The sequence below is a fragment of the Bos grunniens genome, chromosome 12, assembly GCF_055505025.1.
Source record: "Bos grunniens cultivar Pamir isolate PY7600 chromosome 12, Bosgru_T2T1.0, whole genome shotgun sequence".
Taxonomy (NCBI): Eukaryota; Metazoa; Chordata; class Mammalia; order Artiodactyla; family Bovidae; genus Bos; species Bos grunniens.
The window spans coordinates 26,114,958-26,129,664 of NC_141176.1; the positions used below are offsets into that span (position 1 = coordinate 26,114,958).

General features: G+C 36.9%; 1 protein-coding gene across 9 annotated transcripts in view; it reads right to left on the reverse strand.

Moving 5' to 3' along the window:
* The window catches only part of NBEA (neurobeachin), a 672,061-nt gene that overhangs the window by 104,107 nt on the left and 553,247 nt on the right, over nt 1-14,707 (reverse strand). For all 9 annotated transcript variants that reach the window (XM_086329378.1, XM_086329374.1, XM_086329377.1 and 6 more), the window contains one exon: nt 2,170-2,282. In XM_086329378.1, coding sequence (XP_086185504.1) covers nt 2,170-2,282 — 113 coding nt within the window. The remainder of the gene's footprint in view (nt 1-2,169; nt 2,283-14,707) is intronic.

The following is a 14,707-nucleotide window of genomic DNA, read 5'->3' on the forward strand; positions in this document are numbered from 1 at the left end:
AAGATGCTATATGAGAATCTACACTATACATTTCATTGTGTGTGTATAAATATATATACATACACACATGTACATGTATATACACATAGTGTCTAATACATAGTGACTTGAATTAATGTTAAGTAAAACACATGTTAATAAGATTTTGTTAAAGAACTAATTTAACAGTTTTCACCTCCACATTTATAAGTTAGTTTGGTCTTGTTTTACATCTAAAGATTATACCTCAATCTTAGAAATTCATGTCAGAAATGCATACTGTTCAAACATCCTAATTTCAATAAGGATGTAACAGTGTATATTTATCATCCTTATTTGAAACTTGAAAGATAATTCAAAGTATATATCAATGATTTACTACATTATATTTATACACAATGTATTAGCTAATGCTGATATGCCAGGTGCTCTCAGTATTTTTACACTTACCAATTCAACAACAACCCTATTATTACTGTCCTCATTATACAAGTGAGGAAACTGAGGAAAAGAGAAATGAAATAGTTGTCTAAAGCCTCAAAGCCAGTAAGTGGCAGAATTAGGATCTGCCAGGCAGTCTAGCTACAGAGTTCTTGTTCCTAACCTCTATTTACTGCTTCTCATGTACTTCCCTATATAATATAGTTCATTCTTATTTAATTTTACAGAAAATGATTTTATCATTCAGATAATCCATAATCAGATTTGCTTCTGAAGGGCAGGCCTTATGAATTCTGCCTGACTCTGAATACTTATTTGTACACAGTAAATGATTAAAGATTTTTGTTCAGTGTAATCACAATGGAAAAATTATTACTTTTGCAGCCATATTGAAATTCAATTGCTAGCACTTTTCTACCAGCTATGTGACTCTCAATAAGATGCTGGCTAACTGATCCCTTATGTCCCTGAAGTACCTATAACAGCACAGCTAAAATCAGCAATGAGCTAGCAAGTTTGATGGGAAGTCCCATAAAATATAAGAACTAGAGAGCGAAGGGCAGATAACATGGAAAAATTAGTACACAGGCTTCAGCCACGGGCTAAGAAACATTCCATATGTAATAACAGCTCATATTCATGAAGTGCTTCTATGATCCAAGAGCTATGTTACATTCTTTAAACGCACATGTCATTAGACCTTCACAACTGTATGAAGTAGGACTTATTCTCATATTACGAATGGGGATACTGAGGCAAAGAGAATGGCTTCAGCTCCCACAACTATAAGCAGTGACATAGAGAACTTCAACTTATGTGGATCTAATTTTCAAAGGCAAGAAAAAAAGGCAAGAGAAGGTGTGCTAAGTTAAAAACTGTCTGTGAGATTAAACTTAAATTGGTTATATCGCTCACTTTCCTGCCTTGCAGGGCTTATACTACACTTTTTCATGAGCTCTTTAACCTTCTCCCCGCCAAAACCAAAAGTATACACATATGCACATATGCCTTTCATGCTGTTGTGGAATACTAAACTAGACAACCAAGGAAGACAGAAAATCCAGAGTGGATGAGCTGAGGCTTAAAATGGCTAAACTATCTAAACTTTACGGCCTGGCTATGACTTTAGCTGAGGCTAGAGAGAAGCTTTTGGGGTTGAGTATCTAGTTCTTCACTGAATTTCAAAGAGTTTCATATCCCACATTAAGTTTTGTCTCAGCAAATGAGGTGAACGAACCAAAAATTGGCTTTTTATTCTTATCATTCATTATGTATTTTTTTCTTGCTATTTTTGGGACAAATCTTCTTTTATCTTAACAGATCCTTGATAAATTAGTGTGTCCTACTTTCTTTTTCCTTATAAAGCTTCTCTCCAATGTATGTATGTACTACGGTTAAGATAACATGTCTATCATCTAAGAAATATATCGCATAAATTATTGGTCATATTTTGTACTAATTTGAAGTTTCTGGCCTGAACCTTTAAAACCCAGAATATCAGAACAACCTGTCCTTACATATGCTATTCCTCAAATAGCCATTTCATTTTGTCTATACTAGTACTAATTTAACTTCTTATAGCTTAACTCCTATGTTAAGGGTTGATGAAATTTAGATGCTGAGTGCAAAAAGAGGAAACATTCAGCTTTACCTTTCTTACAACACTAATTGAACATACATACTCTGGTAGAAATGTTTTTAGAGTATAGCCTTACAAAGAAAATTGACTTCTATGTATTTAAAAGTTACCTTTGATAGATCCCTGAAGTTTCCCGGAAGAGTCAAATCCAGCTCTTCTGATTCATAGTTTGTTAATACCCATGGAAACACGGGGTATTGGTTCAGATCATTGTATGTCCGTCCTAGTAAAGAAAGAGAGACATGAAATCTGTATACACTAACTGCTTAGGAAAGTGTTGACCATCTTTATAATCAATGAGGCAACTATTGCATTGCAGAAGTAACTCTTTTGTTTACTGAACTATGTCTGTATTTAATCAAAAGCACTTACAACAACGTGTTTCAAGTGAATTCACTCAATAATAATATAGAAGTAAGTAATGAGAATTACTTTTTTGTAAGATAACTTGAAGTGATTGCTAGCTATCTGTCATAATCAATCTCTCTTCTTCCTGGCCTAGACCATGTTTCTTAGGCTCCCTTATGAGTAGCTATGGCTGTGGGGCTTAAGTTCTAGTCAACAGAATGTGAAGACAGTTGGTATCGGCACCTCCAGGCTTGGTTCACTGCAACTTGGCACTTGATGCTCCATGTTCCATCTCTTTCCAGCTGTATGTGATGAAGATGCTTCTGTCACGTTGGAAGCAGAGCCTTGTAGGCCAAGCTCCCTGAAAGTGATCGTGGGGGAGGTCACCAGCTGGCCTGCCCACTTGCAGATCATGTGATGGTATTCTATTATACCGAGTATATATCTAAAAATTCTATTACCAGCACACTGAATACTACATTGTGCTTCTCTTGACAATCAAAGTAGAGAATTTTCAAGTTAATGGAAGTACACCGAAGTCAGTATGGAAAAGCAATGAGGCGAATGTCAAGCACGCTTTTTTTCACTCCCTTAAGCTCACAAATTTTCTTTTCCTATTATGTTGTTTCAGTTTAGCGGGGAGCTCCTGAATGCTAGCTGAATATTTTTTCCTGTTTGTTTGTTTTTTAGTTTTAGACATAATAATTTTTTGGGGGTAGGATACTGAAGCCTGTGGGGCTGTGGCAAACTTAGGGAGAGCACAGCACAGGCTCATCCTGATTAAACTGATATTGAAATTACAAATGATCAGATGAAATTAAGAGAAACATGATTAAAGAAACAGGGTCCAAAGACAACTTTTGTTGGACAAGATTGTTTCTTGTAAAAATATGATATGAGAACATAGGACTTTCTAGATTTCCATTCAAGCCCATAAAAAATAGCTATTTCCCTGATATTAGTGATATGGATTTCACCTTGTACGCCTTGTTGCACACACCATATTAGTATAACAGTAGCACAGATATACATACATTTTCTTATCTATCTTCAAGAACTGACATTAAATGATACCTACTCTTGTAGCAATTGCTCATTGATTGTGAAATAGAAAAAAAAACCACATAATCTGAGGAAGAACTAAATCTGTTAACAATTATAAGCATGAAATCAAATTAATTAATTCACTGAGTAAACATTTTATTGGGTGATTGTTTTATCTGTTCTTATGTGAGCACTGAAGAATTGATGCTTTTGAACTGTGGTGTTGGAGAAGACTCTTGAGAGTCCCTTGGACTCCAAGGAGATCCAACCAGTCCATTCTGAAGATCAGCCCTGGGATTTCTTTGGAAGGACTGATGCTAAAGCTGAAACTCCAGTACTTTGGCCACCTCATGCGAAGAGCTGATTCATTGGAAAAGACCCTGATGCTGGGAGGGATTGGGGGCAGGAGGAGAAGGGGACGACAGACGATGAGATGGCTGGATGGCATCACTGATTCGATGGACGTGAGTCTCAGTGAACTCCGGGAGTTGGTGATGGACAGGGAGGCCTGGCGTGCTGCGATTCATGGGGTCGCAAAGAGTCGGACACGACTGATCTGATCTGATGAGAATCTCTGCATTTTACAACAAAAATACCTATTGTTTTAAATGCATAAATTAATGTAGGTGCTTATCATATATGAAGGCAATTGAAAGGAAGCAGAATGTCACTCCCACTTTACATTTCCTGAAATGAGGTGAGAGTAACAGGATTTCCTCTTTGTTCTCTGCCATAGCACTGTCACAGATGTGTTACAGCTAATATTTGCCTGCTTCTCCACTAGTCCTGTAAACTCCAAAATGTAGGGTCTGAGCTTTAAAAATAAAAAGCAAAACTCTTTGTGTTGAATATTCTGTTTGTCTGATGGATAGCTGTTGAAAGAATGAATACATACGTGATAAAAATGGGATAAATTGAGCCAGATTTTAAAATATGAACAAACATAAGCCAAATAAAGAATGGAAACTGCAGGACAGTCCTGTTGGAGGATGAGGACTGTGTAAAGGCACAGAAGTACACAAGAGAGAGAATGGCCTCGTGAGCATGCATGTTAAACCACCAGAAGGGCATATTGGCAGCCAATGAATGTGCTTACTTTACATTTGCAAATAGTGATGAGAGTAAACAAGAATTTGGAACCTTTTAATTAAAGTTTTTCTTTAGCAGAATATGGAGACATTCTTCTAAAGCAGTCACTGTAAGATACACAATGTGAAATTCTAAGATTTAATATTATTACTGAGAGTTCATGTTCCTATTAATCTAGGACCCCTGATGACTCTCAGGTGTGTTTTCTACGCTTGTACATACACAGGGAATCTAGCCTGGCTGGGCAGAGCTATCTCTAGGGTTCTAAGTAGTTCCCTGCCATATTTAGAGCTCTGCCATTCTTTCAGCTACCATTCTCCTTAAAAATCTATAGATTTTAATGAAAGTGAGGTCTTCCAATGTAAGTGTATTTTCCAAGATTAATTTGATGTTATTTATGTAACATATTACTTATATAAATAAATGAACAGCTGAAAATTATATATATATTTTAAAAATTTCTGATGACATTTCATAACAAGGAAAAACTGTCAAAATAAAATAAATAAAATGCCAATTTACATTAACTCAGTACTTAAATGTATTGTTTAAGCACAAACAGCATAAAAATAGAGACCATACTTGAAGACACTGGCTTTTTCTAGAAATGATTTTCTAATAAAAGACATAATGCTATTTTTAGGAAAAAAATTTTAAAAAGAAAGTATACTCTACCACACACATACAAATTGATGGCTGCCAACAATCACAGCTCACCATACTTAACCTGTCCTGCATTTTTTGTAATTCACTTTTAATAATCTTTGGAAGATTCTTTAAAAATAAATGCTTAGAAAACTTTGGTAAGTTTTAAATTACTAAAGCCATTTAAAATCTAATAAATACAATAAACAATACAAATAGCTGTTCTGACAGTTACATTAAAATCTTTTTATATAAAAATCTCCACATAAAGGCTTTGCAACATGGACAGCAAATATATATTCTTGATTTTAATTAAAAACTCATGATGTATTTAAAACCCTTATGGATGAAGTTGGTACTCTGGTATTTTCCATTTATAAGTTTTAGCCACAAATTAGCTATTTTATTAAACACCTTTGTGAAATGAAAAAACAACAACTGCTGTTTACAAAATTAACCAAAAAAGTGAAATATTTTCAAAGTAATACCTGTTAGGTTCTGGTAAATATAGGTATTTATGAATTTTTTTGGATAATTGAAATTTAGTAAATAACCTTGTGCTGTAATTGGTAGGGTTCCTTTCTTTTCCCAGTAGTAATAAGTGAAGAGCTTTTTTTTTTTTTTTTTTACTAACTATGCTTATAAAGACTTATCTTGGAAGACGAATATTAAATATCATAAGCTTATAATACTAATCTACTCAAACAATAAAAGTGAACACAGTAAATGAGATCTCAAAAACACTAGATATGTTTCTTCATTTAAAAAAAATAACTTTTAATTAAACCATCCAATTTAATGTTTTTATATGGCACTTTAGTTTTGAAGGTAAAGTGATCTAGAGACAGCTGACAAAGAAATTATAACTGCAATTCCTTGGTGAAAATGTTAATGACAGCAAAATATTGTTTAATTAGATGATTGTAGCATCTGGATTAACACTCTTTAAGAGCGATGTTCCTGTGCTTGTCTGCTTCTTCACACTTTACAGACATTTTGTCATCTCTAGGTCATTAGGAAAGAATTTTTAATGATTTTTCTAGAAGCAAGCAGTTCAAGTTACATCTAATTAGATGACAATAATAAGCTCAACACATGCAGTAGCTAAATATATACATAATTAACCAGGGAGGGCTTGTACATCACAGAGGAAAAAAGTGGAAAATGCTAAACAGGAGAAAAAGGTTGGGGTTGAGGAAGTTGTGCTGAATTCATTAGCTGATCATATAAAAAACAACTCAGAAAGCTTTTTAAGAAACCTTCCAAACCTAACTGGATCACTTACATGAAGCTATGTTAGCAGTTACTCTATTTTTTTTTTAATGCCAGATTTTAACACCTTGTTCACAGTCTTATCTGATAAAGTACAAAATGAGGCATAGGCTGTATCTTTTGAAGCATAATAAACAGAAATTAGGTCAACTCTGGAAGTTAGAGGTTGAGCTCACATTTTTAGTCAAACTCTAAGCATCATTGAAAATCTTTCAAAACTTAATGTTCTTTCAGTTCAGTTCAGTTCAGTTGCTCAGTCGTATTCGACTCATTGTGACCCCACGAACCGCAGTACACCAGGCCTCCCTGTCCATCACCAGCTCCTGGAGTCCACCCAAACCCATGTCCATCGAGTCGGCGATGCCATCCAACCATCTCATCCTCTGTCGTCCCCTTCTCCTCCTGTCCTCAATCTTTCCCAGCATCAGGGTTTTTTCAAATGAGTCAGCTCTTTGCATCATGTGGCCAAAGGATTAGAGTTTCAGCTTCAACATCAGTCCTTCCAATGAACACCCAGGACTGATCTCCTTTAGGATAGACTGGTTGGATCTCCTTGCAGTCCAAGGGACTCTCAAGAATCTTCCCCAACACCACAGTTCAAAAGCATCAATTCTTCAGTGATCAGCTTTCTTTATAGTCCAACTCTCACATCCATATATGAGCACTGGAAAAACTATAGCCTTGACTAGACGGACCTTTGTTGGCAAAGTAATGTCTCTGCTTTTTAATACGGTGTCTAGGTTGGTCATAACTTTCCTTCCAAGGAGTAAGTGTCTTTTAATTTCATGGCTGCAATCACCATCTGCAGTGATTTTGGAGCCCAGAAAAATAAAGTCTGATACTGTTTCCACCGTTTCCCCATCTATTTGCCATGAAGTGATGGGACTGGATGCCATGATCTTTGTTTTCTGAATGTTGAGCTTTAAGCCAACTTTTTCACTCTCCTCTTTCACTTTCATCACGAGGCTCTTTAGTTCTTCTTCACTTTCTGCCATAAGGGTGGTGTCATCTGCATATCTAAGGTTATTGACATTTATCCCAGCAATCTTGATTCCAGCTTGTGCTTCCTCCAGCCCAGCATTTCTCATGATGTACTCGGCATAGAAGTTAAATAAGCAGGGTGACAATATACAGCCTTGACATACTCCTTTTCCTATTTGGAACCAGTCTGTTGTTCCATGTCCAGTTCTAACTGTTGCTTCTAACTGTTGCTTCCTGACCTGCATACAGGTTTCTCAAGAGGCAGGTCAGGTGGTCTGGTATTCCCATCTCTTTCAGAATTTTCCACAGTTTATTGTGATCCACACAGTCAAAGGCTTTGGCATAGTCAATAAAGCAGAAAGAGATGTTTTTCTGGAACTCTCTTGCTTTTTCCATGATCCAGCGGATGTTGGCAATTTGATCTCTGGTTCCTCTGCCTTTTCTAAAACCAGCTTGAACTGGAAGTTCACGGTTCACATATTGCTGAAGCCTGGCTTGGAGAATTTTGAGCATTACTTTACTAGCGTGTGAGATGAGTCCAACTGTGTGGTAGTTTGAACATTCTTTGGCATTGCCTTTCTTTGGGACTGGAATGAAAACTGACCTTTTCCAGTCCTGTGGCCACTGCTGAGTTGTCCAAATTTGCTGGCATATTGAGTGCAGCACTTTCACAGTATCATCTTTCAGGATTTGAAATAGCTCAACTGGTATTCCATCACCTCCACGAGCTTTGTTCTTTAAAAATTAATTTCTTTAAATTTCTTTAAAAATTAAAAAAAACCTGTTGTTTTAAAATAGTTAAATAAATTTTACAACAGTTCTATGTGAGACTTTCATGTAGTTTTAAAGATTATGCTTTCAAATACTATTTAATGAGATGGGAAAAGTAGAATGTAAACCTTTAGGTGTAGCAGAATCCTAAAGATTACCACACACAGAAAAATCACCAAAATCTTAAATATGATATTTATGGCTAAACTTAGGACTGATGAAAATTTTAAATTATAATTTTGTATATTTCCATTTTTCTATAGTATATTTGTTAAATTTATAAACATAACAAAATAAAGGCCATGAAAGCATTTATGGGCTTTTAGGTGACTTTTCAAAACAGTATGTTTTCTGAATATTTGATAAGCTTCTTTTACTATGTGAAGTATTTTTACAAAATGCACATATATAAACTATTTATATGCAATTGTATATATATATACACATATGTCACATGAGGGTCTAAAAATCTACATACTGTATTAATACTAGGACACTGCTGCTGTCTGTTTTAGTCTTATTTTTAAAAGAATCTATAACGGAGAAAAGACAAATTGTCCAAGTATGAGAGACCTCAAGAAACGGACAGCAAGAAATGAGTCATAAAATGTAATTCACATTTCATGTTAAAGTTATGGAGAAAAACGGTAAATCTGAGATTGCAAGAGAATTACTAGAATATTTTTTACAGAACATGTGGATTTATTAAGTCACATTGCCCTATATTTTAAAAAACTTGAAGCCAGAAAGGGTTGTTTCATCTTCTCAATCGGTTTCTATTCTGTAACTCTTTTGTTTAATCCAGGAAATTTAAAGAATCCCTTATCCAGCGATTCTAGTGCATTCACATAATAGATTATAAAATCATGCCAACACAGAGTATGAATATTAAATTAGCTCAATTTGATGAGAGTTTATAGAGCAAAACTTTGACTTCATAATCTTATTGGAAAGAAGTGATACAGACATAAAATGTTAAGGGCACATTACCTTAAGTGCCAACATGCGTAGCATAGACAGTGCCACAGAAGGTGTGAATGCTATAGGAGATTAAGGCAATTATTGTAAAGTATTTCTTTTAAGAATATAGGTGTAACATGGTGGTTCTCCAAATGTGGACACTGGAGCAGTGGCATCGGGATCACATGGGGACTTATTAGAAATAGAAACTTTTAAGCCCCACCCTAAACCTACTGAATCAGAACCTGTGTTTCAGCAAGCCCTCCAGATGATTCTGAGAACCACTCCATCCTGGATGTGGGGTTGGTGACTGTGTGGCTCGCGTCGTGGCTGGCGGCATTCTCCGGGAGTTGTAATCATCAGAAGAAAGCCCTCTCATCTAAGGTTCTAAGTCTTTCCTAGGAGTCTCCATCCACTGACTGCTAACTGTAGGAAACAAAGGCCTGGCCACCTTGCCTCAGGGCAAGACATCTCTGAAAGGTATCCCAGCTCCCGGTTTCCTGTGGGACCTGGTGAGGCCTTTCCTGCAGTTACTCTGGGGCTCAAGTTCTCCTGCTCTGTCCTACTTTCTTCACTCCCCTACAGACACTGATCCCAAGGACACTCTCCAATAAACTACCTGCAAGCACATTTCTGTCTCAGAGTTTGTTTCTCTGGATCTGAGACCCAAATGAACATGTACCAGGATCTACATTAGAGATAATAATTCAAGGCCCAGATCTAGTGCTAGCATATCCCTATGGACAAAAGTCATGATGGTAAATAAACATCAGAAGTTCTTTTGGTGAAATACAAATTAAAAATGATTGTCTAAGAATCATTAATTTTTTTTCAGTCTTAAAAGCAGCTATGGATGAAGGCTGATGAGGTAAAAATTGAACAGCACCATTAATATCCTGAGACAGTGTGGTACAGAAGTTGAGTGATGCTCTACAGCTAAACCACCGACATTAGAATCTCGACTTCACTTATTAGTTCTGTGATGTGGGCAAGTTATTTACTTCTCTGTACCTCATCTCCTCAGTGGTGAAATGGGGTTAAGGACCAGGGCTATTGTTAGGATTAAATGAGTAAACACACCTAAAACACTTAGGACCACTTAGTGGAAACACTAAAGAAAACACTTAATGGAAAACACTTAGAAGGAAACCCTCAGTGTTTGCAACATTATAAATGTCTCAATAAACATTAACTTTTACCATTTTTTCTGAATGCTGCTATTAATATTAAAGAAGTGTTTAAAAAAGAAATAATAAGACTAAACAAAGAAATAATAAAAATATTTTTCCTAAATCTTGATATTAAGAGTAATTAAAGAAATGTTTAAAGAAGACTATGATAAAATATAAGCCAACCATTTGTTGCCTTTGGGTTACTCAGCAAATTAAATATAATGTGTCAATAAGAACACTGATAAATCTAAAGTTTCAATCAATTGACTTAAGTATTTACTGAACAATAACTATATCCCTAAAACTGTGCAATGAAACAACATGATAATTCAGTAGAACTGTGTTAGTCAAAGTGGTCCTGGTACAGTTTAACATCTTTATAGTTCCCTTTATTCTAGGATCCTTTAGAGTCCTGCCTTTAAAGAACTTTGAAAAGTGTTCCATTAAGAAGAGATGAATGGATATATATGATATTCTCCACAATTCAGGAAAATAGGCAATTCTAGCTGCTTCCTAATCAAGTACTCAATAGTGGCTTTGGTGAAGTTTCTTTATAAAAGCATCACCCAACTCTTTAATGCTGGGTCAGTTCAGTTCATTCGCATCCAACTCTTTGTGACCCCACGGACTGCAGCATGCCAGGCTTCCCTGTCAATCACCAAATCCTGCAGCTTGCTCAAACTTATGTCCATTGAATCGGTGATGCCATCCAACCATCTCATCCTCTGTCATCCCCTTCTCTTGCCTTCAATCTTTCCTAGCATCAGGGCCTTTTCCAAGAAGTCAGTTCTTCGCATCAGGTGGCCAAAGTATTGGAGTTTCAGCTTCAGCATCAGTCCTTTCAATGAATATTCAGGACTGATTTCCTTTAGGATTTGATCCTTTAGGTTTGATCTCCTTGCAGTCCAAAGGACTATTGAGAGTCTTCTCCAACACCACAGTTCAAAAGCATCAGTTCTTCAGCTTAACTAATGCTGGTGCTCAATATAAACTGGCTCCTCTACTTAGAACTTCAAGACTATAGCAAAGGAAGAATTTGCAGGAATACATGCAGGGTGAGTACCTCTGTATGTATTTTATAACTTTTACAGGTTGTCATTCTACTCTTATATGAAGGTTCATTTTATCCACATAATCATCTACATATGACAAAATCCTTAGAATACATTTAAAGCCCATCTTTTTCTATGAGGCTTCCCTTGATTAGACTAGGTCATACTAATCTCTCACTTCTCTAAATTTTTATTACAGTTAACAACACTTGACTGCATGCTTTCTTGTATGTTCTACATGTGTTCATACGTAAATCTTGTTTTGATAATTAGATCTTAAATGGTTAGACCAATCATGGTTAAACTTTAAGCATAAGAACCACCTAGAAGGCTCCCTGCAATGCAGAGGGCTGGGCCTCACTTCAAGTTTCTGACTCGGTTGGTTTGAGAAGGGATCTGAAAAATTGTGTCTCTAAGTCCCCAGGTGATACAAATACTGCTGGGTGGGGGACCTACTTTGTAAATCACTAAACTAGAGTATATTACAGTGACTTCTACCTTCTGTATAATGACACTGTGCATTAAATTGTTTACTTTTTTTCCCTGCCATACTTGTTACTACAGCTGTAATCCAATTTTTGAGCCCATATTTTCTTTTTTCTTGGAATGACTTCTGCTTTACTTTCTAGTGAATGCTTATTCCTCTTTCAATTTTCAACTTAAATGTTGCCTATGAGAGAAGCCTATGAAAAGACTACAAGAAACTTTTCCTGTAAGTATATTGCCTTCTGGATTTAAGACTTCAAATGAAAGTGAAAGTTGCATCCGACTTTGCAACCAGAATACTGGAGTGGGTAGCCGTTCCCTTCTCCAGGGTATCTTCCCAATCCAGGGATTGAACCCAGGTCCCCCACAATGCAGGCGGATTCTTTACCAGTTGAGCCATGAGGGAAGCCTGAGAATGCTGGAGTGGACAGCCTATCCCTTATCCAGCAGATCTTCCTGACCCAGGAATCAAACTGGGGTCTCCTGCATTGCAGGTGGATTCTTTACCAGCTGAGCTACCAGGGAAGCCCAATAACTTTGTATATTTTCTCATTATAATAATTATGACTTTTTGCTGGAATTGCTGGTATACATATCTGTTTTCCTGAGTATACCATGACCCCTTCAAAGGCAGAAACCATGCAGTGCTCTCCTCTGAAGTGTTAGTGCCAAACACAGTACATGCCACATAGTAGAAGTGTTCAGAATGATGAACAAGTCGATTTCATATCTAGAGTTCTAAAGGCTCTCCCAATAGCTCTTCCTAACTTTAAGGAATCTGATTTCTGATTCATGTGAAATACAGCTATCAGTTTAATTTTCCTAAAATTTCATATTGCATTGCCTTCTACTACAAAACTATACTGACTCCTAGATTCAGACTGTTTATAGTCTGGCTGTTAACCAACAGCTCCAGTAGTAGCCAAGCTGTGATACTCACGTCTACTGAACACAGAACACATATTCAACTGGCAGAAATTTGTAAAGCTCTGTTCTTTTTTTTTTTTCCTCCCCAAACACATTCTTAAAATTCATCTGGTTTGCTTAGCTCTTACACCATTCACTATTTATAGCACTTATTCAACACTTAACCATCAGCTGTCTTAAAATGCTCCCTTATGTATATTTCATTCACCCGAGTAGTGGCAATGCTCTGATTCCTAAACGTAAATGTGAAGTTGCTCAGTCGTGTCCAACTTGTCATGACCCCATAGACTGTAGCCCATCAGGGTCCTCTGCCCTGGGGATCCTCCAGGCAAAAATACTGGAGTGGGTAGCCATTTCCTTCTCCAGGGATCTTCCCAACCCAGGGATCGAACCCAGGTCTCCCATATTGCAGGGAGACTCTTCACCTGCTTTATACTTCTTTTTACTCTATTGTCTACAATAGACAGACTTTCATATTTACTTATAATCATATTAAGGAAAATACTCAATACATTCTTTTAAAAGACGCCTGTGGTGTATACATTTTTTATGTCACCAAATAAAACAGACCACAATTATTCAAAAGAAGTTAGGAAGACACTCAAATTCCCCTTACTATCTGTGTGTCCTGGCTCAGAAACCCAAAGATTGTCCCAACCAGAAAGAAAAGCTCTGTCTATACTGCTCAGGGTGGGCTTGCCTGGTGGCTCAGACAGTGAAGAGTCTGCCTGCAGTTCAGGAGGCCTGAGTTTGATCCTTGGGTTGGGAAGATTCCTTGGAGAAGGGAACGGCAACCCACCCCAGTATTCTTGTCTGGGAAATTCCACAGACAGAGGTGCCTGGCGGTCTAGAGTCCATGGGGTCACAAAGAGTTGGAGACCACTGAGTGACTAATACTTTCACTTCATACTGGTCAGGGAAGCTTTTAGACCAGATCATGATGTTATCTCTATCAAGTCTGCAATTTTTCTAGAGTTAGACAGAGCAACTGCCAGAAAGCAACAGGCATGAAGCAGGTAGTGGTGACAGCTGGAACTGTGGACCACACTTTGGGAAATGTAGCTGACATAAGTAAGAGGCAGTGAGAAGGGACGGAGACTAGACGTGTCCTTTAACACAGCCAACTAGATAACACTCCATCCAGGACAGGCAGAGAGAATTCCATTTTAGAACAGCAAAACCTTTTAGGAAAAATGCCAGCTCCACTGGAAACTGAACTAGGAGTGAGGCATACCACCACGTCTTTCAGTTTTAATTCCAAAAGCTCCAAAAAGGTACCAGAATCTAGGGGGAAAAGTCATACGCTTATCCATGACATATGATAGACCATGAGTCTTGACAGATCTTTGAAGGATAGATAATAGAGAAACCTAACACAGGGAATATGGAAGAATACCACAGAAGGAAATAAAAGAGAACTTTATCCTAAAAAATCAGGTAAAGATCCATGTGAAAAGTGAAAGTTGCTGAGTTGTGTCCAACTCTGTGACACCATGGACTGTAGCCCAACAGGGTCCTCTGTCCATGGAATTCTCCTGGCAAGAGTACTGGAGTGGATTGCCATTTCCTTCTCTAGGGGATCTTTCTGACTCAGGGATCAAACCTGGGTTTCCTGCATTGCAGGAGGATTCTTTTGAGCTACCAGGGAAGCCCCAAAGATCCATGTAGTTGAAAACAATATACTGTATTAATGAGAAGATTTTAATAAAAAGTCAAAACCCATCTTAATATGCAAAAATATATGGACTCCAAAAACAAGTGTTTCATAATAATATGGATTCTGGTAGTAAATTATATTGAAAAAGATAAGCAATGAAGAAGTACATTGAGTGAAAGTTCTTATTTTGCATAGGACTGATTTAAAATGTTAATTCATTTTTTAGTTCAAAGGCAACAGAAAT